The sequence below is a fragment of the Trichechus manatus genome, unplaced genomic scaffold, assembly GCF_000243295.1.
Source record: "Trichechus manatus latirostris isolate Lorelei unplaced genomic scaffold, TriManLat1.0 scaffold00105, whole genome shotgun sequence".
In the NCBI taxonomy this organism is placed as follows: domain Eukaryota; kingdom Metazoa; phylum Chordata; class Mammalia; order Sirenia; family Trichechidae; genus Trichechus; species Trichechus manatus.
The window spans coordinates 7,961,053-7,988,671 of record NW_004444041.1 but is presented as its reverse complement, the minus strand read 5'-3'; the positions used below and the strand labels follow the sequence as shown (position 1 = coordinate 7,988,671).

The window sequence follows — 27,619 nt, the reverse complement described above, 5'->3', positions numbered from 1 at the left end:
TTGTTTTATCTAAGCAGGAAGGCTCTGATTGCTTAGGAATCACAAGGACTGATTTTGGTAGATTTTTAGGTTTCCAGGGTTTTTAAGTTGAAGGAAGAGAGATTTATTCCTCTATATTAAATGGCAATGACAAATAATATACTGTCATTAAGCCTTCTCATTCTTTAAGCTGTGTTCTCTACCTGTAGTTTCTGGACTCTACAAGGTGCCAAACATTAGCTTTACTTTATCATTTTATTAACATTATTAATAGACTGTATTCCACCTAGTGCTCTAGTCATTTGTTGGTGGTAAGTTAGGTACTCATGGAGGCATGTTTACTTATTCAGGCCACTAAGGATATCAGGAACATCTAACATCTTATATCTGTTTCTGTGACCCTGTATAGTGGGATGAATTGTGGCCCCAAAAAGATATGTCCAAGCCCTAACCCCTAGTACTTGTGAATGTGTCCTTATCTGAAAAAAGGATATTTGCAGACATAATTAAGTTAAATATCTTGAGATAAGATCATTCTGCATTAACTCGGTGAGTCCTAGATTCAATGATGTGTGTCTTTATAAGAGACAGAAGGGGAGAAGGCAATGTAAAGATGAAGACAAAGATTGAAATGATGTGTGTACAAGCCAAGGACTGCCAAAGATGGCTGGCAGCCCCCAGAACTAGTAGAGAGGCATGGAACGGATTCTTCCTCAGAGGCTTCAGGAGAAATCAATCCTGTCTACACCTTAATTTCAGACTTCTGTGAGAGAACAAATTTCTGTTGTTTTTAAGCCATCTAGTTTGTGGTAATTTGTTAAGGTAGCCCTAGGAAATTAATACATCCTATTAGACTGAACTGGTGGCACAGTGGTTGAGCTCAGCTGCTGACCAAAAGGTTGGCAGTTCAAATTCACCAGCCACTCCTTGGAAACCCTGCGAGGCAGTTCTACTCTGTCCTATGGGGTCGCTACGAGTTGGAATCCACTCGATGGCAATGGGTTTGGTTGGTATTAGGCTGAAAAAGATAACTTTGCAAAAAGTACACATTATGACTATGTTTTTAAAGCTCAGAGAAACCTCTTCTATAAGATAGTCTTTCTTTGTGCTAGGTGATTAGAATACAATACAAATTAGCAGACTCGGTTCCTACTGACATAGGACTTACATTCAGAACAACTCTATTTAGTTAATAATATGTAGTTGGTAACTACTTTATATATTTAGTGAATAGCTACCTTATCAAGAGCAACTTCCATATTAGCAACCTTTTCCTTCAAACGGCGTTCCTGAGATCTCAAGGCATCCAGTTCCCCAGCCATCTTGTTTTTTTCTGTTGCAACAGTGTTCAATTCCTGGCTTAGCTTATTCTTCTCTTCTTGTAGGAAATGCTTCTCCTTCAATTAGAGGGGAAAATATCAGAAATACTCTGCTGGTGTAAATGCTGCTAGGTGGAGATATAAAAGTTTTATTTAAAGAACTCTGAACGAATAAATTTAATCCACATGCCACTTAATTGCTTTTGAGTTGGAGTTGAGAACTACTAGAACTGTGTTACTAAGTACTCTCTCTTATTTTCATCACTATTAGTATTATTACTTCTAGGCTTAATAAATATTTGACAAAATCCACAAAACATGTAATAACTGTGTTGTCATAAAAGAGATAGTGTTACTGTGAATTGGGACCGAGTAATTGACTGGATGGCAAAGGGTACGGGTAATCACATACCAAATTTTATTAAAACTTGTTTAAAATGACAGAAAAGATTTAAAGATGATGTATTTGTTTAAAGCTTTTGGGGCTTTCTATTTTAGTTCAAGGTTGAATATTCATTCCACAAATATCTATTGTAGATCCTATGACATAAAAACAAGGCACACAGTTCCTGCCCTCAAGTCATTTGTAGTCCAGTGATTAGAATGAGCTTACTGAGAAACTTGTGAAGAGTTTTTGGTATTAAACAAAATTTTATTAAAATTAGTTCATTCCATAAAAAATCACCATGGAATAAGCAGACAAAAATAACAACTGTATAGCAGTCAAGTTAAAATATGACCTCAATTTATTCAGTCTATATTTCTTTAAATATTTTTTCCATAGAGAAAAATGTTTACTGTAAATAAGTAGAAGCTACTGTCATTGTAATACACATTTCAGATGCAAATCATTTTTCCTCTTCTGATTAAGTTGGGCATAAAAGGCCTCAGAAAGAAAGAAGGATTAATTTTATAGGTTTCCTCCTTTTTGTTTGGAGGCAATGTCATCAAGCTATGATGAATATCTTTCTTTAAATGAGGCAGGCATCTCTGATTATAGCAGCAGGCAGTAACCTCCTAATGCTCAAAGTACCATGAAGGAGGATAATCACTGCCTTCGGTTAAAAATAGACAAATAATGGAAGAAGAAAAAGAAAAGAACAAACTCAGGATAAGTGAAAAGGAAGAGAGGAAAAACGGGAAAGAACAGAGAAGGAGAAACTAAGTCTATATGGTGATGAGCATATATAAACACATGAACATATTTGTCTATATTTAGCCTCATTCTAAAAGAAGTGTTCCAGTGGCTCATTATGGATAGTAAATAGCAATTACCTTAATTGCACTTACTATTTCTATTTATGTCCTTTACTTTCTCACCTCCGTTATAATCAGTTCTGCTATAATTCTTTTTTTTAAAAAAGGCAAATTTATTCCAGTGATTGATATATTGAGGAACGACTTGAACATAATACAAATTTCATGTTTGCTTATGCACAATTTCATACATGAGAAACACTAGGTGAACAGAGAAAACTGCACCCAGTTTAAGAGCTACATAGGAATACACAAAACACATATGCACACATGCCTCAAACATCTACCAGCTACCTCAGTTTACTTTGTATAAACTGAGCCCCATCCATCCACATCTGGTGTTACAGAAGACTCTCCTTCCACTACTTCAGAATAACTCACAACTGCAACCCTTCTGACACACACCTCCACAAATCAGGTTAACTTCTTTTTCAATATAAAGTGCCATACTCATTGTAGTATTTATGTATTTCTTAACCATTTAACATTTGGAAAACTCTGCTACTGTTTTTATTAGGCTCCTAGTTTGTTTGTTTTATGTGTCACTGACAAAATTTATTCGTGTGGTGCCCCTAACCTCATTGTTCCCATAAGCCTTGTGATTTTTATTGCACAAAAATGCATAGTACAGCAACTTTCAGGAACTTATAGGTTACATTATAGCAGAACTGACTGTACTTTGTTTATAACTATTTCATGCCTCCACCAGGAATGTTCTTTATCCATTTCCTGCACTTAAAATATTATCTATCTCAAGATCCTGCTTAAATGTTCGTTTAGGAACTTTTCCTCATTCTCTCAGTCAGAAATAAGCTTTTCTCTTTTCTGCACTGTACTTTGTATCTCTGCTATAAGTTATCCTGATTTTTAGTATATGGAGTGAACATGTTGGTTTCCTCCTATACTGAAGATAGGAACTCACCTTATTTGCATTTGTCATTGCCTCTTCTAAAAACTGTATCTTGCTCTGAAGGGCATCTATTTGACCTCTTTTGGCTGTAATTTGCTTTTGCATCCCCATTGCCACTTTCATAGCTGGAAAAAAAAAGGAAGCAAACTGTGCCTTAGCTTTTAAGATTCCTGAATTTTGTAAGGCTACTGCAATTTGATGTTTAAACTTTATGAGAAAGTGACAAGCAAGATTCTCCAAGGCAACTGAGCAGTTTCAAGGGAAAGATCATATACGTGGTGATGTTTTGTGGTTTCTTTGCACCTGGAATTCATTTCATTGACCATGGTAAGTTGTCATACTTCCAATGATAACAGTAATACTGATCAAAATCATACTTATACATATGGAGATACATATAAGTCATATAATAAATAATGTATATAGTTATACAGTATTTTTACTAAAATGACTTTTCCAGAAATCCACATTTGAAATACCACACAAAAAATCTACTATTAATAATCTTAAGATTCCAGTGATATCACAAACCATTCAATTTTCATTCTCATAGTTAGTGTCATATACATGGAACTCACTGCTGTCTGGGTAGTCAAATTACCAGCATAAGCATTATGTGATTATTTTTGTAAAACTAGTGTTACGGTGAGAATGTTCTAGACATGTAGTAGGCACGTGAATACTTATGACAGGCCATTGAAAAGACACATGAAGCTCATCCTTACTTGAAAATTCAAGGTCAGAAGACCCTATGTTGTTTCTTATAGTGAACTGAGGATAGAGGTTTGAAAATTCAACAGCTTTGAGTCAGGTCCAGCTATAGCATAGAGGTAAAAAAAAAAAAGAAAAAAAGAAAGAAAATGTACCATTCTTTAAAAACAAACTATCAGAGAGAATGAAAGTTCTGATTTCTCACTAAAAGATGTAGTTCTTACATCTAAACTGTCAGAGTCATGGTTATTACAGGCACAATTCATTGATTTTTTTTTAATTGATCAAAAGTCTGACATTATTCGTTCACCACTGTGAAGAAAATACAATTCTGGTTTGAACAGTAGATTGTAGTTGACCTTCAAAGGTAAATTTCTTAAAATTTTTAACATTAAAAAATACTGAGAAATAGACATATGCATACTTTAATTAGATAAGCATTAATTCTTAGAGTCAGATAATATAGTCATACTAATAATGGTGTGAATAAAATGAAACAACAGACCATCTCCCTATCTCTCCGCATTAGCATGGGGAGCAAAGTAAAAAGTGAACAGGCCTAGGTGGTAAGAAGGCACCCCTATCCTAATTCAATTCCAGGGTTCCTTCCCATTTTTATCACAGAAGAGGAATCAAAAAATTTCCAGTTAGCCACAGATATGCAGTTATGTAGAGAATGCGCATCATTAATACCTATTGCTGTGTATTTCTCACATCATTTGGCACTGTGAACAGGTGGTAGGCAAGTATGAATGGTTTATGTTTTAGTAAAGCTAAACCAACAAAATTAAAAACAGAAGAAAAGTGGGGCGGGGGGGAAGAACCTCATAAAACATACCATGACCATCAGATCCTTCCATTGACTTTAACGTATTTCTTGTTTGTTCCAGTTCAGACTGCGCAGATTTTAACTGCATTTTTAGCTTATTTGTGGTAGTTTCCATTTCTTCACTTTTGTTACGAAAATTCCTTTTTAAGACTTCATAGTCCTCTGTACAATATGATAATCAATATAGATTTCTGGTTACTTTTTCTACCCCACTGTTAGAAAATATATTTTATTTGTAATTAGGGGATCACAGAATTTTAGAGCCGGAAGAGTTCTCATTTAGTTAAATCTTCAGTTGTTATAGAAATCAGATGCGTGTACACATCTCCAGGGATCTGTCTGATCTTTCTTTTTAGTCTGCTTGGGTGGATCCTCCTCCTCTACCCACTTATTATCCACTGTTTTTTCCCAGCCATTGTAATCGGTTCACATTTATTTAATTTTAAACCTTCTTCCTGGATGACCATATCCACTACAACGGATTTAATCACCATCTATATGTAGATGAATCTTCATGACCCTACACGTAACCTGAGGCAGCCACTGTCCTATTTGACTTTTTATCTCTATTAATAACAAAATACCTGGCAAAATGTCATTATTCAATATACTAGAATACACACACACACACATTCATATATCTATTTATATTTATGAATTTATATATAACAGATAGATTTATATAGGAAGGGAACAAACACAGCCAAGACCTCTTTGCTGAGATCCAGCCTCGTCTACCCAGATGTTTCCATGTGGATGTCTTAAACCACCTGTCACACACCAACTGCATCTCTCCTGCCCTCAAGCCTACTCTTCCTTCTGGTTTCTCTCTTCCAGTTGTTGGTACCATTCTTCTCTCAGTACCACAAACTAGAAATCTGAAACCCATACTTAATGCCTCCAATCACTAAGTCCTACTGATTCAGTCTCCTAAAATATTCTTAATCTTCCCTCTCCTCCCATTCTCACTGCCACTGCCTTAGTTCAAGCTCTCATCATATTTCCCCAGGACTACTGCAAAATCCTCCTTAACTGGTTGGTCTCTGTCCTTCTAGCCTTGCCTTTCTCCAATTTACCTGTTAACTCAGTCCTTCTAAAATTCAAATCTGATCACAATTTCCTATTTAATATTCATGGTTGGCTCCACACTGTCTGGCTCTACCTATCTATTCTGTCTCAAATTTTATCCCTCATCCATTTGCACTTTTGTTCCAACTAATACTTCTGAGGCCACATCATGTTATTTCATGCCTTCATGCTTTTGCCCATATGCTCTCTCTGCCTGAAACGTCCTTCTACTTCTTTTTCACCTGCCAAGCTCATATTCCTATTTCAAACCCAGTACAGACATCACCTTCTACAGGAGGTAGAGGTATGCCCACTGTACCCAGTACCTCTACTGTACTCACTACTGTACTTACCTACCTTGCACTGTACCTCATCCATTGTACTGTAATGCATTCCTATGCGTGTCTTTTTCTCCAACCAGACTGTGAGCTTTGCTGTTGTGTTTCCAGGGCCTATCACAGTGTCTGACATAGTAAATGCTCAGTAATCATTGACTTTGTGTGTATATGAAGTAAATGATGCCTGTACCATACCAGTCGTGAACTAGAAGTGCTTCATTTTTAATTTAAGGACTTGGATCTTTTTCTTTCAATAAATTTGCATAAGTTTGTTTATATATGTTGCTTCATTATTAAACCTCTAATGAAGCTATTTGACTTAAAGGATAGAAGGTTTTCATTTACCTCACCCTTCTCTTGGAAAAACTCATACAGAATTTCATGGGCTCTGAGGGTTAACTAAAGTTATAGTTAGTGAATGTAGGACAGTTGGAGGCTCTTTATGGAAAATTACCAGGATTTCAGGCCATGAATAACTCCACTGGGGCAGCATAACTATCCGTATTTATAATGTGGGAGGAGAAACCATTCTTTTGCAACAGTCCTAGAGTCAAAATTAAGACTTCAGTGATAGTACTCCTATTTTTTAGCAGAATTTGAACCAAAGCAACATACCTGTAAGACTGTTTAACTCACTCCTACTAGTTTTCACCTCATTTAATAATTGGTCTCTCTCTTGTTTGATGTCCTTCACTGCACGGAGCCGTTCAGAGCCTGCATTCACCAGCTTCACCTTCTCCAGCTCCAGGTCACTTACTCTGGCCTCAAGTTCCCGAATCTTTGCATCTTTTTTATCTTTTAAAATCTAAATATGTGGATAAATACAAAGGATAAAAAAGGAAATAAGAAAATATATACATGTGTAGCTATAATTTTAGTATCTTCACTATTTCCCAGGATACTAAATTTGTATTCTATTTTAAAGCATCAACAGTAAGTGGAGAAAACAAAGAATATTTATTTTACCTTTTTTTAAATCTTAGATATCAATCCCCAGTATCATTTGCCACAACTCTTCACTATTCCTATTTTATATATTCATTCATTCAAAAAATATCTATTCAGAACCTACTTTGTGCCAAGCACTACTTTATACATTGCGGATACAGCAGCAGGGCTAGGACTAGGGTGAGACAAGTTAGGTGCCTGGGTGAATACCTCCTTAAGTTTTGGCTCACCTCTCCCTAGTGCTGGTCCTGTATAGCAGTGAACAAAACAAACAATGCCCTTGTCCTGACAGAGCTTATATTCTAGTGAGAACAAGTAGGCAACAAACAAATATTTAATGTGTCAGGTAACAGTAAGTGACAAGAATAAAAAAGAAGAGCAAGGGGGCAGAGAGTCAATGTTGGGGAGGGGATACTACTTGAGATAAGTTCATGTGCAGAAGAAAAGTAACATACCAGGCCCGAGATTTCTATCTTTAGAAAGGCCTGCATGGAAGGCTGATCCTTGGCTGGTGTCAGGGAGCTTGGATTTCGGGAGGGTTTCAACTACCCTAACCAGTAAGAGTGGCTCACTGTGTCCAAACTGTTTGTGTAAAAAATATGACTTATGCTGAACATCTGTTTTCCTTCTGGGAGTCTAGAATTTGGCTACATGCCTGGTAGAGTGCCTACGTGACCAGCCCCCAACAGAAACCCTGGGCACTGAGTCTGTAATGAGATTCCCTGGTTGGTAACATTACACGTGTTGTCACAACTCACTGCTGGGGGAATTAAGCAAGTTCTGTGTGACTCTACTGAGAGAGGAAGCTTGGAAGTATGTTTCTGATTTCTCTGGACTTCACCCCATGTGCCTCTTCCCCTTGCTAATTTCCCTGTATCCTTTTGCTGAAATAAATCATCGCCATGAGTACAACTTATATTCTGAATTCTGGGAATCTTCCTAGTGAATCATTGAATCTGGGGGTGGTCTTGGGGATGCTGACACAATTGGTCAGGAAAGACCTCTCTAATGAGGTAACATTTCAGCAGAAACCTCAAGGCGGTCACAGAGCAAGCCATGTGAATAGCCGGGGGAGAATTCTAGGTCAGGTAATGTGTCTGAGGTACAGCATGGCTGTCAGTATGGCTGGAGTGAAGCGAGCCTGGGGGAAGTAATAGGAGATGAAGTCAGAGACGGGCGCTATGGGCAAGACCAAAGTGACCTTAGAGGCAATATAAGAACTTGAAATTTCATCCTGAGATAAGAAGCTATGAGACAGTTCTCAGCATGGGGGTGATAAAATGTTTTAAATATATAATATTTTTAAATGTGTGAAGAATAAACAGTGATGGGAGAAGGGGTAAGAGTGGAAGCTGGGAGATCAACAGAAGGCAACTGCAAAAGCAAGTGAGAGAGGTGATGGGTTAGGGTGGTTAGCAGTGGTTGGATCTGGTTTTTTGAATAGACTAGGGTATATGAATATAGAAACTCTAATTCTGGACTTCCAACTAACTGCCAGAAATTCCTAGCTGGGTGTGCTTCTGCAAACTCTGACCAAACCACTCCTACTCCTTCCTCACTGAGAGGGCTTTCCCTCTTGACTTCTTCCTGACTCTTCTCTGTTAGGGGTGTTACCATTTTCCCAGTCTCTCAGACACTTAAGATTGAAAACTTTACATCTGCTTTGTCTTTCCCTCCATCCCTTACGACCAATTGTTCACCAACTCCTTCCCAACCTCCAAGTTTGGATTATCCTCATACTGGTTTCTATCTGTGTTGGTGAGGTTCCTACAATGAACCCCTCTCTTCCCAGGACCTAGGTCTGTGCTGTCCAATACAGTAGCCACTAGCCACATGTGACTATTGAGAAACGTGGCTAGTCTAAGTTGAAATGTGCTGTGAGTAGAAAATACACACTGGATTTCAAAGACTTCATATAAAAAAAGAATGTTAAATATCAATAACTTTTTACGTTGATTATAACATAAAAATATCACCATATTTTTAATATATTGAGTTAACTAAAATGTTATTAAAATTAATTTCACCTGTTTTTTTTTAATGTAGCTACTAGAAAATTTAAAATTACACATGTGACTCACATTATATTTCTAGTGCACAGAGCTAGCCTAGATTCTTCCAAGCAAATGTCCTTTGAAGAGAAACTTACTTTCTTTGGTCATCAGATTGTCCTCCCAAACTAAGGACTGTTGGCCTTAAATATAAAACTAGCTAATGTAACTTGACTGTATAACAGTTTAAACGTAGTGGCCAGTGCTATGTTTGAGATGTAAACATATGATGAGCTTTTAACTGTTTAAAAAAGAATCATGTGGTACTCCAGGCTTGTCTCACTGCCCATCTTTGATGGGCCTGGGCAGTAAAGGTCCTAAAGTCTGATGTGGTAACTGTCAAACTAAATCCAGCTGGACTCAAGGGGCATGACAAGGGGAGGACTTTCCCTGGGATAGCCTGAAGCAACAGAACATGTACTGGGCATGTGGTACTCCTTTTCCATTTCCTGGGACCAGCTGGTGGACATTCAGTTCCTCCTGGCCTTGTGAGAAAGAATCCACAGTGGACCCACCATTATTGGCAGAAAGCTCACCCTGCTTCTTTGTTGTTAGTCTGTGCCTAAAGAGGTGAGAAACCATGATATCAACTACCTTCTGTGGCTAGGATTCCCTTCCTTTCTTCTTCACTGGATTTTGGCAGAAGTAGATGTGGCATTAAAGCTCCAGTTTTTAACCTATATTCTTTGCATCTGTGTAAAGTTCTTCTCACCTAGGAAATCTTGCCCCGAAGCTGTTCCAGTTCCATATCTGGGACTCGAAAACTAGTTTCTACCCTCTCCAATCCATCCGTCCATATGATGCCAGATTAATTTATCTTCAACATTGCTTTTTGCATGTCATCTCCTCCTCTCTACCCTAAAACCGTATTTGCTCCCACGCTATCTCTAGGCTAAATTATAGACTGAGCTGCCTTCCCTTGCCGAGAATGCCTCCTTCCTTCTCTTTGCCTAGTTTTTCCCTATTCTTCAATGCCCATTTCAAGTTCCCATACCTTAGTGTGGAGGTAATCCACACTTCTCTGCGCTATTCTAACACTAGACCTTGACATGTGCTTTCTGGACCTACTGTAGCACCAGCATCACCTTGTCAGAAACACCAAGTCTCAGGTTCCATCCTAGACTAACTGAATCAAAAACACTGGGAATGGGCCCAGCGATCTGTGTTTGAACAAGCCCTCCAGGTGATTCTGGTGCATGCCAAAGTTTGAGAACCACTGCACTATAATATCTGCCCATATCCTGCCTACGATCAAATCCCAAGTTTGTGCTGCCCTCAGGCAAGTTATTTAATCTCTCTGAGTCTCAGTTTTTTCATCTATAAAATGGAATAATAATAGTACGTGCCTCATAAGGTTTTTATGAGGATTAAATTGACTTGATTATTAGTGTGTAAGACAGTGGGATTCTCCCACTTGTTTGTACCTTAATAACACTAGCAATCCATATTTTTAGGCAGGAAGGTAGAAGAATCACTGTTTCTCTTCTTTTGCCCTGCATATAAGCCTATTCTAAAGTTTTAGTTGTAGTGTTGGCCATTGAAAAGCTTTTATATGTCCCTTTCATGGTGAGTTTGGCCATTAAAAAAAAATCTTATGATATTATCAAGTAAAAACTTAAGCACTAGAAAATTCCAGTTCTATATGCAGTAAACTTGTATCTTTCCATAAGATAGGTAATAATCTATCATTGGCCCTGTTTTTAAAATGAGGAAACAGGCATCTGAAGTTATGTGATTTGTCTCCTGTCACCAAGTTGGACATACAGATGGCATGAAGCTTAGGAAATCAAAATTTAAAAAACGCATTCATTTGTTTTAAATTTAATAAATATTTACTGAGCACTTGCTGGGTGCAAGACACAAAGACATGAAGCAGAGGGTACAAAGATGCAGATGCACCCTACTTGAAGAAGTCTGCAGTCTTGTAGGAAAAGGAGACACTGCTATTTAAACACATACACACTACAATACAGAATGTGAGCCAGGTTATAACGGATACAAATAAACTGTGATAAAGTTCAGAATGGCATGGAATGGGGAATGGGAGAATGGAACTAATAATTACTAAATATCGTCTACAAGCCAGGAACTAGGCTAAGTCCTTCACACATATTTTCTCATTTAAAGCCTCACAGCAACCCAATAAGGTTGTTGGGGGTTTTTTTTGTTTTGTTTGCCTGTTTAGCTTTGTTTTATAGATACAGAAGCCAATATTCAGCAAACAGTTTAATATTTTATAGCTATTAGGTGGTGAGACACAGAGGTCAAACTTAGGTCAGTCTGAAGATGGAGAAAATATATCAAATTGTGGGATCAGGAAAGGCTTCATGGGGAAGCTGGACTTTCTATATAATTTTTGTTCTCTTCTGGTAGGCTCTGAACCATCTGGGAGCCAAACACTCCTTTGGGAATCTGATAAAAGTATGAATCCTTTCTCACAAAAACACACATATGCACATAGACACAAATACTTTTAAACAATTTCAGAGGGTTCACAAGCCCCAAGAACCCCTTTTCAGTAAATTAGGTCATACTTACTTACAGAAAAAAGATTATTTCAGAAGCTAAACAACCAAAAACTCTACAGACCTTAAATTCCTGTAGTTCCAGTCTCCGATCATTAATTTCTTTCTCAAGTTGAGCTTTCTCTACTTGCATGGCACCAGCAGTTCGTCCGTGCTGGCCAACCAACTGTGTCATATTTTCAATTTGTTGTCGCAAAATCTCGATCACCTTGTCCTTTTCTGTCATTTGCAGCTTGAGGGCCTCACATTCTGTCTGCACATTTCTGAGGTGATCCCCTTCATTTTTCAAGTGCTGCAGCTCCTGCAATTTCAAGTCTACCCGGGAGCGGAGCTTTGTGATCTCTGCATTGGTAGCCTCGATGGCTCTCTCTTTTTCCTGGAGGGAAGCTGTCAGGTCCGACACAGTCCTCTCTGAGCTCTCCAGAGTCATTTTCTTGGCTGTCAACTCTTCTACTACTTTGCGAAGCATCTCTTTGGTGGATTCAAGCTGAGCAGTCAAGGAGGACACTTTTTCTAGACTTTCATTCTTTCCCTGAATTGCTGCCATCTGATTGTTAAAGAAGAGAGAATTTCATGGATTAGGGAGGATACAGGTAACCTTAGGAATATAATAAGTTAACTCAAAAACATGAAATCATGAATTGGATAATGTCTAGTTAGACTAGCTATCATGTTGCTGCAGAACTCCAGATCTAACAATGACATGTGTTAATCATACCAAGCTGGAGAGGACTTGGTCACAGTGCTCCTCTACAATGGTTTTTTAGGATGTGGAGCTTGAGAAGTTTCCTCTGGGGATACTTTCTGTGCCAATTTAAATTAACACTGGCAATGGGGGGTTGGTTGTAGGGTTGAAGATAACTATCCTTATTCTCTATTTCCCCTCAACCTGTCCCTTGGTTATACCTCTGCGGGAAAAATGAATAATGGCTTTTGTCTAACACACATTCACATTCTCTAGTCCTCCTTTGAGAAAGAGTAAGATTCTAACTTTCAGTTGCTCTCTTCCTCTTTTTTCATGCCCAGGTTGGGCCAGAGAATAGGGAAAAAGCTTTGTTTGGGTCTAAGCTTTGTCCCTTTGGTTTGCTTTCACATTTTGAGAAGCTTACACTTTTATGTGATGCTTTCTGTCTCTGTGGCAGTAACTGGCATTAGAACTGTGTCTTTCCAGTACTGAAGGTATAGTGCTGTTAAGAAAGCATGCCAAATTTTTCTATTGGTACACTGTAATTGAGTGTACCCATCCTGTTGTATACACAAACCTCAGTTGGTTTTGGGGAAAAAGAAGGAAAAAGTCTCTTTTGGGGGGAAAACAAAAACAAAAAACATCTGTTGGAAACCTTCAACTCTGCTGCTCCTCAGATCTCTCTATGCTCTGATACTGATTGTTTTTCTGCAGCAGAAATAAGCAATTGTTTGGTTACCAATTTCTAGATGAAAATGAAAAGACAAATGGATGGAAGCTGAATTATTCAACAACAAATAAATGAGATAAAAAGCTTAATATTTTTAGTTTAATAAGTGGTCAAAAATCTAGAAATAAACAACAGGTTTTTTTAGATTGTTCACAGAGTCTACAGCTGTAAAACAGACATATGTTTTAAAAAAAAAAACTTCCTCTAATAAGACATAAAATATATCCTCCCCGACCCTCCAGGAGACCATTCAGAGCGTGCAAAGCCTTTCCACATCCTGCCTGACCTGCCGCTCCATCTGTCCCTGACACTCGCTTTTCATGGCCTTGAGAAGTGCTTCCAGGCGCTGCACCTCCATGTTCCTGTTATCAAGCTCCCGTCGCAGGTGGTCAATGGTGATGCTGTTGCCAGTGTCACGATCCCACAGACGTTTATTCTGCTCCTTCTCCAGACTCAGCTCCTTTTCTCTTTTATGTAAATCAGCCTAAGAGAAGTGAGGAAAGTTTTTCCTTTTTCCCCCTAGTATTAAATAATTGAAATCATCATTGAAGTTTTTAATGTGACTTTAGAAATCTTTGATTTTGGAATTTGTAACTTTTTTTAGGGCCCAGGTAAGTAAGAGCAAGTATTTCCTAGAAAAGTATGATAACATTTTGCTTACTTTTAATTTTTAACATTACAAGCAAATCTCAAGGTACTAGACTCAAAAAATATGGGTTGAATTTTCTAACAAAGACATTATGCTTCACATCAAGTGTGCTTCTGTAATAAATGTTTGATAGCTTAAAGGAATAACAATAGTAATTAGCTATTCTGTTTCAGAAATGGCAGAATAGTGTCTGGTACTGGGATTGGAGTAGCAGTTGGACTATGAATACAATTACCTCATTCTGTAGTCCCTGAAAAACTACAGCTGAGTGTTCACTGTGAGTGAAAACTCCATAGTCAGAGTAGGAGAAACAAAGATATACTACCTTCAAAGGACTTTCCACTCAAAGAGAAATATAAGATGCTGACACAAATAACTGAAAGTGATTTTTCATTAAAATGACAGAGATAATGTATAGCAGAGAGAAACTCACTAAGAGGATCAGAATACTTTGAGGAGAAGACATTTGAACTGGACCTTGAATATGGCTTGGAGATGCAGAGATTAGGAGGAAAGGACTGGAAAAGAGGTCTGTATGGTTTGCTTGGAACACTGGGTATATGTAGAAAGGAAAGACTGGAAAGGTTAGCTGGGGCAGGATCACAAACAGTCTTGAAAGGTAGGGAGTCTGACTTTGTGGAGAAAGTGATTTTTTAGTTGAAAAGTAACACAATCAGAGCTGCTAAATTTTACAGAGATTCACATGGCAGGACTTTACCGGATACACAGAAGAAGGAAGAAACTGGGGTTAGGAACACTAGTCAGGAGATGACTGCCAGGCTCCAGAGAAGAGGTAATGAGGGTCTTGACTGAGGGAGGAACGGGGTAAGAACGAAAAGGAGGGGATGGGTTTGCGGATCTTTCAAACTTTTAATCTCCAAGATTTTCACATTAGATATGGGTGCACTGGGAAAAATGCAATAGGGTAAGGAAAAAAGTGAAGAATTACCCCAAGGTTTAGAGCTTCTTACATGCACACAGCTGTCAGCTCCACCTTTACTCGATGGCAACAGGTTCGGTTTGGTTTTGGTTAGTACCTCAAACAGAGGACTGAGGCAGTCCACTATTATCGGAATCCTATTTTCTTTCCTTTTTAAAATTTTCACCTAAACTTCCATTCAAAATTTCTATGTACATAATTCGTATGTGTTTTGAATGTTATTTGGCTTTAAAATGGATACTTAAAACACTACTTCAATTTAGAAGAATACATTATCTAACTGAAAGATTATGGCTGTTTGAAGATTGTCTTTACCTAACTTTTGAGCTTTAAATTTGTTCTGCTTAAAACAAAACAAAAAAAGGTAAAGTACACAGAATATATTTTTATATGAAAAGCTTGAATAGTGTCTAGGACATTCTATTGTGTACATGTGTGTATGTGCAAATTAATTTGTAATTTTATAAATGAAACTGGTTTTGTGATATATTTTGGTGAAAAACCTCCTAGAATTAATCTCATTCACATTTTAGAATATAATCCTACCAACAGCTTTTGAAGTTGATCATCCAAATTTCCAGATTCCTGACTGATCTGATCACGTTCCGTCCGTGCTTCAGTTAACTCTGAATTGGCTAGGACTAACTGCTTCTCCAGCTCTTCTATCTAAAAGAAAAGCACAAATCAAACAGTGTCTGACTATGTCAGTGGATATATAAAATAAATACAGTCTTTGGAAAATGAATGGTGTTATTTTGGGGGCAAAATTAAAAGTTTATTGTGAATGTTTTTGTCAGATTTAGTGTCAAAGTAGTAGTAAAAAATTATATATTTTCTTAAACAACACTAAGCAATCCTTCCTTTAAGTAGTCAAATGTCTCAAGAGTGAACACCAAATACCAGTCTTTAAGTTTTACAGCAGATCCCATGCAATCAAAATTTACACTGCACAAATATTTCAGTATTGGACAATTTGATTTTAGACAGCCAGTATTAATGAGACAGAGTCTCTGCTAGCCAAAGTCACAGTCCAGGAGGCTATAAGGAAAGATTCTGAGAAATAATTTGTAAAGAGATGACTTTCTCTTATGGTTCTAATACCTAGAGTCCCTCAACTAATATTGAGAAAACAGGATTAGATTTATTGCATCAAACTGCTAAACCCCCAGCCAGTGCTCAGAATTATAAGAAGCACCTCTGATCTTCTATATTTGAAACCTAAGATCTATCTAGAATTTAGCCAGGGAATGACTATTGTCATTATTATATAAATTATTATATGTATTATAAATTATGTAAATAGTCACTATATTTTGAAAGGATGAGTGAATACAATACACATACATATATGTGTATGTTTTATATACATATAATTGGACAATTTAACTTTTCCAGTCCTCAGTTTTTTCAGCTATAAAATGGGGATAAGAGTACCAATTTTTAAGGATTGTTATAGTTGTTGGATCTATTTGAATATGCATTTCTATGGCCTATGACATAAAGCTCATAGCTGTTAATAGTATTCTTACAGCTCTTAACCTCTAGGTGTAGTGTAGGCTAAGGAGTTAAGATCTTAGACTCTGGAGACTCTGGGTTTGGATTTTAGCTGGGCCACATGAGATCATAATTTAGATAATGAGATATTAAAATGAGAACATGTCAATACTCAGTGTTGTATAATGATATCTAACCTGGAGTCTTGCTGTTAAAGCACTCCGCTGCTGACCAAAAGGTTCAAAGCTGGGGGAGAAAGATGTGGCAGTCTGCTTCCATAAAGATTTACGGCCTTGGAAACCCTATGGGGCAGTTCTATTCTGTCCTATAGAGTCACTATGAGTTGGAATTGACTCGACAGCAGTGGGGTTTTTGTTTTTTTAATCTTTAATTGTGATAACTACAATACTATTTTATCAACTTCCCAGTAGTAAGAAATCTCTCATATCTGCATAAAAGTTACATATTCCTTCTTACTTCTAAGGCATCTATTCAACAGGCTTCCAAATCTAGTACATCAAGAATAAAAGTTATGGATTGGTTTGGACGGTTCAACCTTTTTAGAGAAAGTATGAGCAAGACTAACTTTTTCTTAATGATTTTCTAATTTATTTTTACCTGGACTAGGTTTATATAAGATCCTCATTCAATACATATTTAGTTATCATATACACAGACACACACATACACATTCATATGCAATTATCTCTTTGATAAATGATAAGCATGAACACACAGAAGTTATATATCTCTCTATATACATATATAAATGACTTTAAAAAGTACTACATGTACCTACAAAGCAGTATCACAACTTATAAGGATCAGGATATAGATTTTAATATTTATATTAGATATATTTTTAAATTGACTTTGTATCTGAGTGTATGTTATATATAAAAAAGTATTTCACAGGAACCAGACATTTATAAAACATTAGGTTACATATAAAAATATGCTTATAGACTCTAATAATCCGGTAACAGAATACTTGAACTCTGTACTCCTTTTGAGGCATATATATATAAAAATTCAATTTCTGTAGCACTTCCAGCTCTATTACTATCAGGAAGGACTAAGTCAGCACACACTTACTAAAGACATTAGGAGTACTTGGGGGGAAAAAAAAACTTTTACTGTTACACAGTCATCAATTTGCCTGGCAAGGAACGGGTAGACAGATGAGATCAGAGAGGCAGTATCATTAGGCTAAGAGCCAAACACCTTAGGTTTAGGTCTAGGTTCTGTCACGTAACCTCTTTGAGTCTAATTTTTTTCACTATAACTTGAAAAGAATACTCTAGATGATCTCTCAAGTTCCTTTCAATTTTGTTTCTAATACCGATTTACACAAGAACAGTATTAAAAAAGCTGAGATTCTTTACCACCTCTTTTTGGAAACAGAATATCTTCAAAGAAACAGACCATATTTTGAGCTATAAATTTAACAAAACGCATTCAATTTGAAAAGTTAATCATATGACTAAAGCAAAAAGTTGCTACTCTTAGCTTGGCATAAATTATTTCTATCCTTGATCACAGTATTTGTATATGTGCTTTAAGCCCTGGTTGGTTCAAACAGTTCGCACTTGGCTACTAACCGATGGGTTGGTGATTCGAATCCACCCAGCAGCGTTGTGGAAGAGGAGCCTGGCGATCTACTTCTGTAAGACTGCAGCCATTGAAAACCCTATGGAGTGCAGTTCTACTCTGACACACGTGGGATCACCATAAGTCGAAATCGACTCAATGGCCCAGGTTTTATTTTATGTCTATTTTCATTAAAAAAAAAAAAATCTAGATGACCATTTCATAACATTAAACTTGATGGTCAAATCTATGAGACAAAAAAAAAAGAAAGAAAGAAAAAAGCCAAGTCTTATCTTTCCGTTTAAGTTTATTAAGTATCAGAAGTTCCTCCAGACCCCTGCAGGGGAACATTGTTTTGTAGTTGTCAGTATTGACTCAACTGCTATAGCTCTGCTTTTACCTTTCACTTTTTAGAGTAAAAATATTTATATTAGTTAATCAATCAAAAAGATAAATGGAGAGTGAAAGGGAAAACCATTGAAGTAGCAGCTGAGCTGATACAAACAGCTGTAACAAACACTGTAAAGAAAAGCCTTTCAAAATGTCCAGAATAAATACTGATATCTGAGATACATTAAAGGTTTTTTTCTTCTTATATAGCAGCACTGGTTTTCCCTTTCACCATCTATGAATCTACTTTTTGGTTTGGATCACTGGACAAATGAGTGCTGGGATCTCATTCTAATCCTACAGAGCTTTTAGAGATATGACCAATCACACCAAATTGTTTGTCTTCTTTTTTTTTTTTTTGGTCTGTGTTCAAAAAGCACAGATATGGAATAACAAAGTAGCAAAGAATTCTGCGGGTCAGCACAGAGGTGCATTGGCAGAACTGTGCAAGGAGGCTTGCATCAAATCTTCCTGCACAGCATATAGTTCCAGCCAGTGCTACTAAATCTTTTTTTTTTTTTTTTTGAGTATCAAATCAACCCCAACCACTTTCAAAGTAGGAAAAATAAACTTAGAATCAAGATCATGAGACTTTGTTGTCAAAAAGCGAAAGTTAAGAGTAAAGCCAAATCTACTGAGCCAATAGTGACAGCTTCTACTTGGTCCAAATGCGTAAAGGGGAATTCTGGAGGTTCTCCTAAAATGGAAAGAGAAGAATAGAAAAAAGCATTATAGTAAAACACTTTTGTACATTACAAAAGCTACATCTAAAATTTTCTTGGAAACACAGTTCTATTTTCACCAATATGAAAATACTTTATCGATGAAAACATTGCCTGGCTAAACAAGTTTTCGCTTAATTTAAGCATTCTAGTTGGAAAAGTTTTGTTCTGACCTGTTAAGTCATCTATTTTTTAAAATAAGAAACATTTTTTTCCCGAAGGAATTTGACTTCAGGAGAAAATATCAATACTGCCCCTGATCCAATATGTTGATGTGTAATATCAATAAACCTTTATAAATTTTTCACACAAATCTCACTTTTAATCACAGCTTTTAAGAATTATTTTCTTTGGTATTTTTTTACCTTATTTTTATTTGGACAGTATATACTAAAATATGCACTGAAACAGAGGAAAAGAAAATAGAGTTTAAGATTTTAATAGGCTTTAGTAGGATAAAGTCAAGGTATATGAAAATGAAAAAAATTATGCAGAAGAGTTTATTTTATAGACACAATTTCTGTTCTATGTTTCATAACAATAGAATTTTTCAAGGCCCCAAAATGAAACCTTTTCTGTTAACTTTGTACTTGTATGGATGCTATTTCAGGCCAGAGGATATCTGACTCTACATTAACATGGCAAGATAGTCATCTCTCAGTGTACTCTGACTAAACTATAGGGAGTTACTGTTAAGAAAGTCTAGTTAACCAGCAAGTAGGTACCAACTATATTAGTTCAGTATGCTGTATTATAAAACTAAGCAATCTAGATTAAAATTAATTAAGGGTAAAGTTGATATTCCCCTTTCTTTCTGTTTAAATATTTACTATTTAAGACTCTGTCAAAATTCTTGATGATCCACTGTTTACACGAGAACAAAACAAGACAATGAGTCTAATACCATGCTTGCATCTATCTAACACCAAAACATTCGTATAAAAAGTATGTGGTCGTTCATCTAGATACTTATGCTTCCACAATGCCAAATAGATACATTTTTATAAGAACTCAGAACTGTTTTTGTATTTTTTGGATCGATATTTCAGTATTAAATTGTCCACCATGTCCCAATTTAGAGTTGATCATCATGATACTGTATTATCAGTTCATACACAAAATAATAAATAATGGGTGATGAGTTATGAATACCAGAAATAATTTTTCCAAACAACATTATAATGGAAAATGATAGCAATTTAAAATTATTTAAGAAAACATAGGTGAGTTTTAGCTTTATTTAGTACTTTGTGGCTTTTCAAAGTATTTGTCAATAAACAACAGGTATTTGAAGTTCTGTAAACGATTTGAGAAATTATTCATGAATATTAGTTTTGTGTTGAACTGTATACAATAGCTCTCCTATTTCCGCTTGCTGTCAACTCACTTTTTTTAATGCACTAAGTGAAAGTTTACAGAGCAAATTAGATTCCCATTCGATAATCTGTACCTAAAGTGTTTCATGGCCTTGTTTTCATTCCCACAATATGTCAGCACTCTCCCCCATTTCCAGCCTGAGTTCCCTGTTTTCTTTTGTCCTGATTTTCTACCACTTCCTGCCTTCTCATGTTACCCTTTTGATCGCATATAATTGATTGTTCTAAGGAGCACATTCCTCTCAGGTGTTACTGTTTATTTTATGGGCTTGTCTACTGTTTGGATGGAAGGTAGTCTCTGGGAATGGCTTCAGTTCCAGGTCAGAAGTGTATCTTAGGGGCATAGTCTCAGGGGTTCCTCAATTTCGTCAGACCAGTAAGTCTGGTCTTTTTTGTGAATCTGACTTTTTGTTCTGCATTTTTCTTGGGCTCTGTCTAGGACCCTCTGTTGCGATCCCAGTCAGAGCGGTTGGTAGTGGTAGCCAGGCACCATCTAGTTCTTCTGGTCTCAGGGTCATGTGGGCTGTGGTTCATGTGCTCCATTAGTCCTTTGGACTAACTGCTCCCTTGCGTCTTTGGTTTTCTTCATTCCCCTTTGCTCCGGACAGGAAGAGACCAATAGTTGTATCTTAGATGGCCGCTCACAAGCTTTTAAGACCCCAGATGCTACTTACCAAGGTAGGATGCAGAACATTGTCTTTATGAACTATGTTGGGCCAGTTGACGTAGATGTCACCTGAGTCTATGGTTCTTTGCCTTTGAGCCTAGGAACTTTATCCTGTGAGGTGTCTGGTTATGTCTAAGAGGTTTCCCTGACTGTGCCCCTTGTGTGCTCTGTTGTCTATATTAATATGAGGAGCACCTACACTCATGTATTCATCTCTCACTTTTGCCAATGTGCCTACTTCCACTAGACCCAAGGAATAAAGCATACTCCCAGCCTATGCTGTACTGAAATCATGACCACTCTGCTGTTGTATACAGGAGGAGGTCATGATCTTTTGGATAGGCTTGGTCTACCAAGAACAGAGTAGACATTCCTGCTATCAATCATCAGGAAAAACTGGTCCCAAGAAAAGAAATCAGAACACAGAAAGCAGACCTCACAGAGGCAGAAAACAGCAAATGTTTCTCTCTGGGATTTGGTTTCTTGGGTCCATCCTTTAAGTAGTCTGAAGTTCCTTAAGTCTGTTCATAGGTGGTAGGGCTTGAAATTACCTTGCCACTAAGAGCTAACCAAGGAGCTTTTGCAGGGCAGTGGTATTCAAACTACAACCCACCAATGAATCATGAAATCAATTTAGTGAGCTGCAAATAGCACTGGAAAGACTAGAAAATAGCCAGCATCATATGTAATAGAAGTAAATACTGTTTTGTGAAAACTCCTTATGTTGTGTATGTCCTGGATCATATATTTCTCACTGTGAGTAGTCGTCAAAAATGTTTGAGAGCTACTGCTATCCAAAAATAAACCAAACCCACTGCCGTTGAGTCGATTCTGACTCATAGCAACCCTATAGGACAGAGCAGAACTGCCCCACATGGTTTCCAAGGAGCACCTGGCAGATTTGAACAACCAACCTTTTGGTTAGCAGCTGTGGCTCTTAACCACTGCCACCAGGGTTTACTAAAGTTGCCTCTAAATTTTCCAACCTGTCTCAGCTGTGCCACTGGGAATTAAGGTTGAGGTCTTACTGCCAAGCTTGAGCTACAGAACTAAGGAGAAATAGCCCCCTTCTCTGGCTAGCACAGAGGTGACATGATAATTAAATGGGCTACCCAGAGGAGGGACACCTGGAAGAACTGTTGTTATTAGCTGCCATGGAGTTGACCCCCTACTCATGGTGACCAGTGCTGCACTATACAATTGCCTCTTCCCAAATGGACCTTTGCTCTAGTACTGTTACTCTGGAGAATCTGGATTAATTTATAAAGGAAATCTGGCAGCTTCCTTATACTTTATTTCTTGTAACCTACTGCTCCAAATCAGAGCTAAGGTGTGAGAAATTAGTTAAAAGCGTCAGTTAGTACTGTACCTAAATTGTTTGTGTGATTATCTAAGGGTCTCAGAGGTACCAGTATCAGTTGCAGTCAACTCCAACTTATGGCGACTCCATGTGTGTCAGAGTAGAATTGTGCTCCATAGGGTTTCCAATGGCTGGGTTTTTTTGGAAGTAGATCACCAGGCCTTTCTTCCAAGGCATCTGAGTGCACTTGAACCTCTAACCTTTTGGTTAGTAGCTGAACACGTTAACCACTTGTACCACCCAGGGGCTCCCTCTTATAGGTAGGGTGGCTACGTATAGAATTTATCTTCCAAACTAGGACACTTTTGAGACTGCAAGGTGGCAGCATGCACAAAACAGGATACTGGGATAACAGGCATACACTGAGACCATCCCAGGTAAATGGGGATGTACGGTCACCCAGCTCATAGGGAATAAAGAACATGAGCTGCTCTGAATGATAGCATTTTGCTTAATTTTTTAAGGGTCTCTACTGTTTTACAAATGGTTGAAATTAACAGAAGCCTAGGCTCTGGATAAATAGTTAATAATGGTATTGGATAGCTTCTCTGTAGGTACGGAAAATGAGAGAAGAGAAATAACAGAATATCAAATATTAATTAAAATCTGGTTTTAAGGGAATTATGTGATGAGAGATGAAGAGTAATCTCCCTAATTATTTTTCATTTAGACTAACCTTAAAATTAATTCAGTTTATAAAAGTTACTTTAAAAAAATTAATTCAGTTTGCTAGCCATGCAACGATTAATAATTAGGAGTTAAAGTAAGAGAGGAAGAAGGCCCCAGAAGTATTGAGTGGTAGGAGAAACCAGCTGGTACTCAAGTATTTGCTAAAGTTAAGCTTTGTAAACATAATTAATATGGTCCTATTTTTGACTATTTTTTTTAGAAACTTACTTGAAGCATGCAAAAATGTTTTTCTAAGAATAAACTGAGCATACAGTTTAAATAAAAACTGTTTCTCTATAATTTAACATAGATAATTGAGCAAAATACATCCTCCTACTCTAAAAATTACTTTTAATTTGAAATGGTTACTTTGATTACTTATTTGCAAATAAACTATTAAAATACATAAATTAAATCTGTGTATAATGGTCTCTGGAAGTAGAATAGCAAAATCTAAACTTACCTTGTCTTCATACATCCTTTTGGCTTCTCTTAATTCAGAACGCAGCTGAGAAACAGTAGATTCCAGGTCACTGAGCTGACGCATATACATTGAATTTTGGTTTCTTGCTTGTTCTCTAAGAAGGGTTTAGTGGGGCAATAAAAGCAAATAGCAAACTAAGTGTGATATCTATGCGTACTCTAGTTTGTAGATACTATCACTAGTTATTTCATATGGCATTATTAGACCAATAGGCTATTATTTTCTAAAATTGCTTCTTAAAAGCTTCAGCTCAAAAATGTTAATTATTCAAGCTAGGTGATAGGTATATGTGAGTTCATGATACTATTTTCACTTTTCTTTTCTGTATGATTAAAAATATCCACACAAAAAGTTTGAAAACATTAACTCAAACAGTAAAAATATTTATATACATACATATTCATTTTATTTACATATATTCATATGTATGTGTGTGAAAACCAAAAACCAAACCCACTGCCGTCGAGTTGATTCCGACTCATAGCGACCCTATGGGACAGAGTAGAGCTGCCCCATAGAGTTTCTAAGGAGCACCTAGTGGATTGGAACTGCTGACCTTATATGTCTGTATATGTGTATGTATATAGTATGTGTTTTATCAGATGAAATATGAACTATACTTTAAGATATTCAATCCCAAGAGGCCCAAATACTTTCAATAATACTTCTGATTTGGTCAGATAATATTCTCTAATACCTTTTCTGTTCATTTGAACATTAGAAAAATTTTACTTTCTTATGAAATCAATTATTAAGCCATTTAAAAAGATCTTAGAATAGAAAATTAATGAAAATAATATCTATAAAATGAAGATAAAAAGCTATCTAGGTCATACCACCAGGACACATACTGAATGATTTCCAGCTGACTTTGGATACTATTGGCTTGGCTTCGAGCACTGCTAGCTTTCTCAGTAAGTCCTGTTATTTCAACTTCATGTTCATTCATTAACTGCTCAATCCTATTAAAAAAAAATGTCGTGATTGTCATTTGATACAGAATATTTTGCCTGATCACAAACTATTCCAAAAATAAGTGATTTTCAACACTTTCAAATTTAGCATTTTGATATGGTTTTGAATATGCCACCATGTTATGAAAAGTATCTAAGGTCCAGAGTCCCTTATCCAAATCATTTGCAGGCCAGCTAAGTTTCGGAATTCAGAATTTTCTGGATTTTACAATGGTAGTAAATTGCAAATACCATATATTATATGACACCCTCAGTGAGATCTAGGGAAGTATCCTGTGAATCAAACATATTAGTAATATATCAATAAGTTTATAAACAGTCACACTGAATCATAAAGATTACAGAAAGTCTTACATTAGCTCAGGTTTTGCCAACAAATGAATCCGCCACTAATCTATGAAATAAGACTTCTCTGTTTCAGAGCTTTTTAGATTTTGAAATTGCAAATGAGAGACTGTAGATCTGCGGTTTAGTTTTCCTATAATTTTCTATACCTCAGTCAGAAACCTACCGATCTTGATGTTGCTGAAGAAGTAGTTCTATTTTATTCTGTGATTCAGATTTTAATGCTTCAAGCTGATCCTCTACCTAGTTTTAAAAAGGAGACATTGCTTTAGGGATTAGTAAATGTAAAGTTTGGAAAATTTAGTGATTTTACAAAAAAGAAATGCCTTAGAAAGATACAAATACAGATAATACTAAAATCAGATAACATTCTGTCATATTTCACTGGATCTTTAACTTTATTCTCATAAAGCTTTAGCTTTATTCTCATAAAGCTTTAGCTTCATTCTCATAAAGCTTTACAGGTAGATCTAGTTGGTTCTCTTTAAGAAAGATCATTGTGGAAGCAGCTTCTGTTACTTCAAAGAAAAAAACGACAATTTGGCTTACTTTCAAGAATTTAAAAAATTATATGCCTAATACTATTTTCTTAATGAATTTTAATATAAAATTAAAGTAGTGTTCTCACCACTTACTGGAAATATCCTCCCTTTAAGATAAGAAATTTCTGTGTCTAATTCTCTTAGGATTTTACCAATAGCTGAGCCCAAGTTGCGGACATGGAGAGTAGACATGCTTTCATGATCATATACTTTCTTGCCTGAGGATTCTTCAAAGTCAACGAGGACTGATCGGATTTCTTGAAGCACTCCCTCGTGACTAAGCATCATTTTTCTTAGCTGCTCTATCTGCGTGCTGCTATCTTTTAGCATGTCGTCCTTGAGGCATTTGGCAGCTTCAAGTTCATGAACTGTATTTTGAAGCTGATTTCTTAGATCCTCCTGGGACTGACTCTCCCTTCGTCTATGAATAATTGAAAGAAAATAAATACTGATAAACTTTATATTCACACAAGTACGTTCATATTACAAACAGTAAAACTTGAAAATCGTTTCAGGTAACAAATACCAACCTGATGTCTGCCATGGCATCTCTCTCCATTTGCATCTCTTGAAGTTTTGTTTGTAAATCAATGACTGACTGTCTTAAGTAAAACTTTTGTTTCTCATGCAATTCATTGCTCTGAAGAAAAAAAAAGCCATGCAAATTAGTCTTTACTAGAGGAATACATTTCCTTATAGTTAATACTTTTCAAAAGATTATATATATTATTAATTTATTTTTATGTGTACTTCTTTCCCCTGCCACTGCCATAGTTCAGGGCCTAATTAATAATTTCTTACCTAGATGACTGGAATACTCCCTAACTAGTCTCCCTGTCTCAGGGCTTGGCTCCTTTTAATTCATTCTCTACCTTACAACCAGAAAACTTCTTTCTAAAATAAGATCTGACTTCTGGCTCAAGATGTTAGGTGGGAGTAAGTTTATTCCTGAAAACAGAACTGATGAAATTCAGTATACAGAAAAGTCAACCCCACCTCCCAACTGACAGGACTGGCAGCAGGCAACCCCTACCCAAAAATCAAAGTGTTCTACTACAAAAGAAATCAAAAAGCTATCTAAAACCAGGCAATGAAGGATCTTCTAGCTTAAGAGCTAATGCTCCACCAAATCATCCTAAAGCAAAGCCATCAAGTTCTGCCCATCAATAGTGTACTTGCTGTCAGCTTTTTTATTGACTTATCCTTGAGTATGAACAGAAAACCAAAGATCCCCAAACACTTGAAGAAGATCCTAGAATAAAAAACAGAGATTAAACAAATAAGCAAACACCCAGAAAAAATGATCCAGAGGAAACAAAGGCAGATAATGCAAAGAACAGAGGAACATTTTCAAAAACTTGTATTTGCAGAGAAATCCAAGATGACATCACAGTCATAAAGCAAGAACAAGATGTTATGCCAAAGAAGTGATCAGAGAACAAGAAAAAGTTCTTAGAAATTAAAAATATAGTTGCAGAACTAAAAAGTTCAATTCAATAAAAATGTTGGAAGTCAAGAAATGCCCCGTAAATGCACAAAAATAGACAAAAATTTTGAAAGAAAAGAGATATAAAGGTTCAACCTAGGAAGTAATAGCCGACTAACTGGAACTTCAGAAAGAAATAACTGAGAAAACAGAGGAAAGAAACTATCAATGAAAAAAAACATGGTTGAATTCCTCAAAGCTGAAGGGTGCAAATCTTTAGACAAAAGGGTTCACTTAGTTCCTAGCACAGTGAATTAAAAAAAAAAAAAAAAAAAGTAAATCCACAATTAAGCACATTATTGTTCAATTTCAGAGTTAAAGAGAACACCCTAAAGTTTTCAGAAATTAAAATCAATTAAATAAAAACAGAGGATCTACAAACAAACAAGAATCAGACAGATATCTAATTCTCAGTAGCAATATCAAATGCTAAAAGATAAGAGCACACAATATCTTCAAAGCATTGAAAAAATGACTTTCAACTTTACGCAGGCAAATTATCGATCAAGTATGAGTATAAAATAAAATCAATCCAGCATGCAAGGATTCATAAAGCAAATCTCCCATACACTCTTTCTTAA

General features: G+C 36.5%; 1 protein-coding gene across 3 annotated transcripts in view; it reads right to left on the bottom strand.

Annotated features, from left to right (window-relative positions):
- Positions 1-27,619, bottom strand: part of CCDC158 (coiled-coil domain containing 158) — a 79,861-nt gene that overhangs the window by 42,996 nt on the left and 9,246 nt on the right. For all 3 annotated transcript variants that reach the window (XM_012557493.1, XM_023737628.1, XM_004383126.2), the window contains 12 exons: positions 26,083-26,192; positions 25,646-25,973; positions 25,177-25,253; positions 24,543-24,653; positions 23,671-23,785; positions 15,486-15,605; positions 13,637-13,834; positions 12,000-12,482; positions 7,027-7,216; positions 5,015-5,167; positions 3,478-3,590; positions 1,218-1,376 (listed from right to left, as the gene is read on the bottom strand). In XM_012557493.1, coding sequence (XP_012412947.1) covers positions 1,218-1,376; positions 3,478-3,590; positions 5,015-5,167; positions 7,027-7,216; positions 12,000-12,482; positions 13,637-13,834; positions 15,486-15,605; positions 23,671-23,785; positions 24,543-24,653; positions 25,177-25,253; positions 25,646-25,973; positions 26,083-26,192 — 2,157 coding nt within the window. The remainder of the gene's footprint in view (positions 1-1,217; positions 1,377-3,477; positions 3,591-5,014; positions 5,168-7,026; positions 7,217-11,999; positions 12,483-13,636; positions 13,835-15,485; positions 15,606-23,670; positions 23,786-24,542; positions 24,654-25,176; positions 25,254-25,645; positions 25,974-26,082; positions 26,193-27,619) is intronic.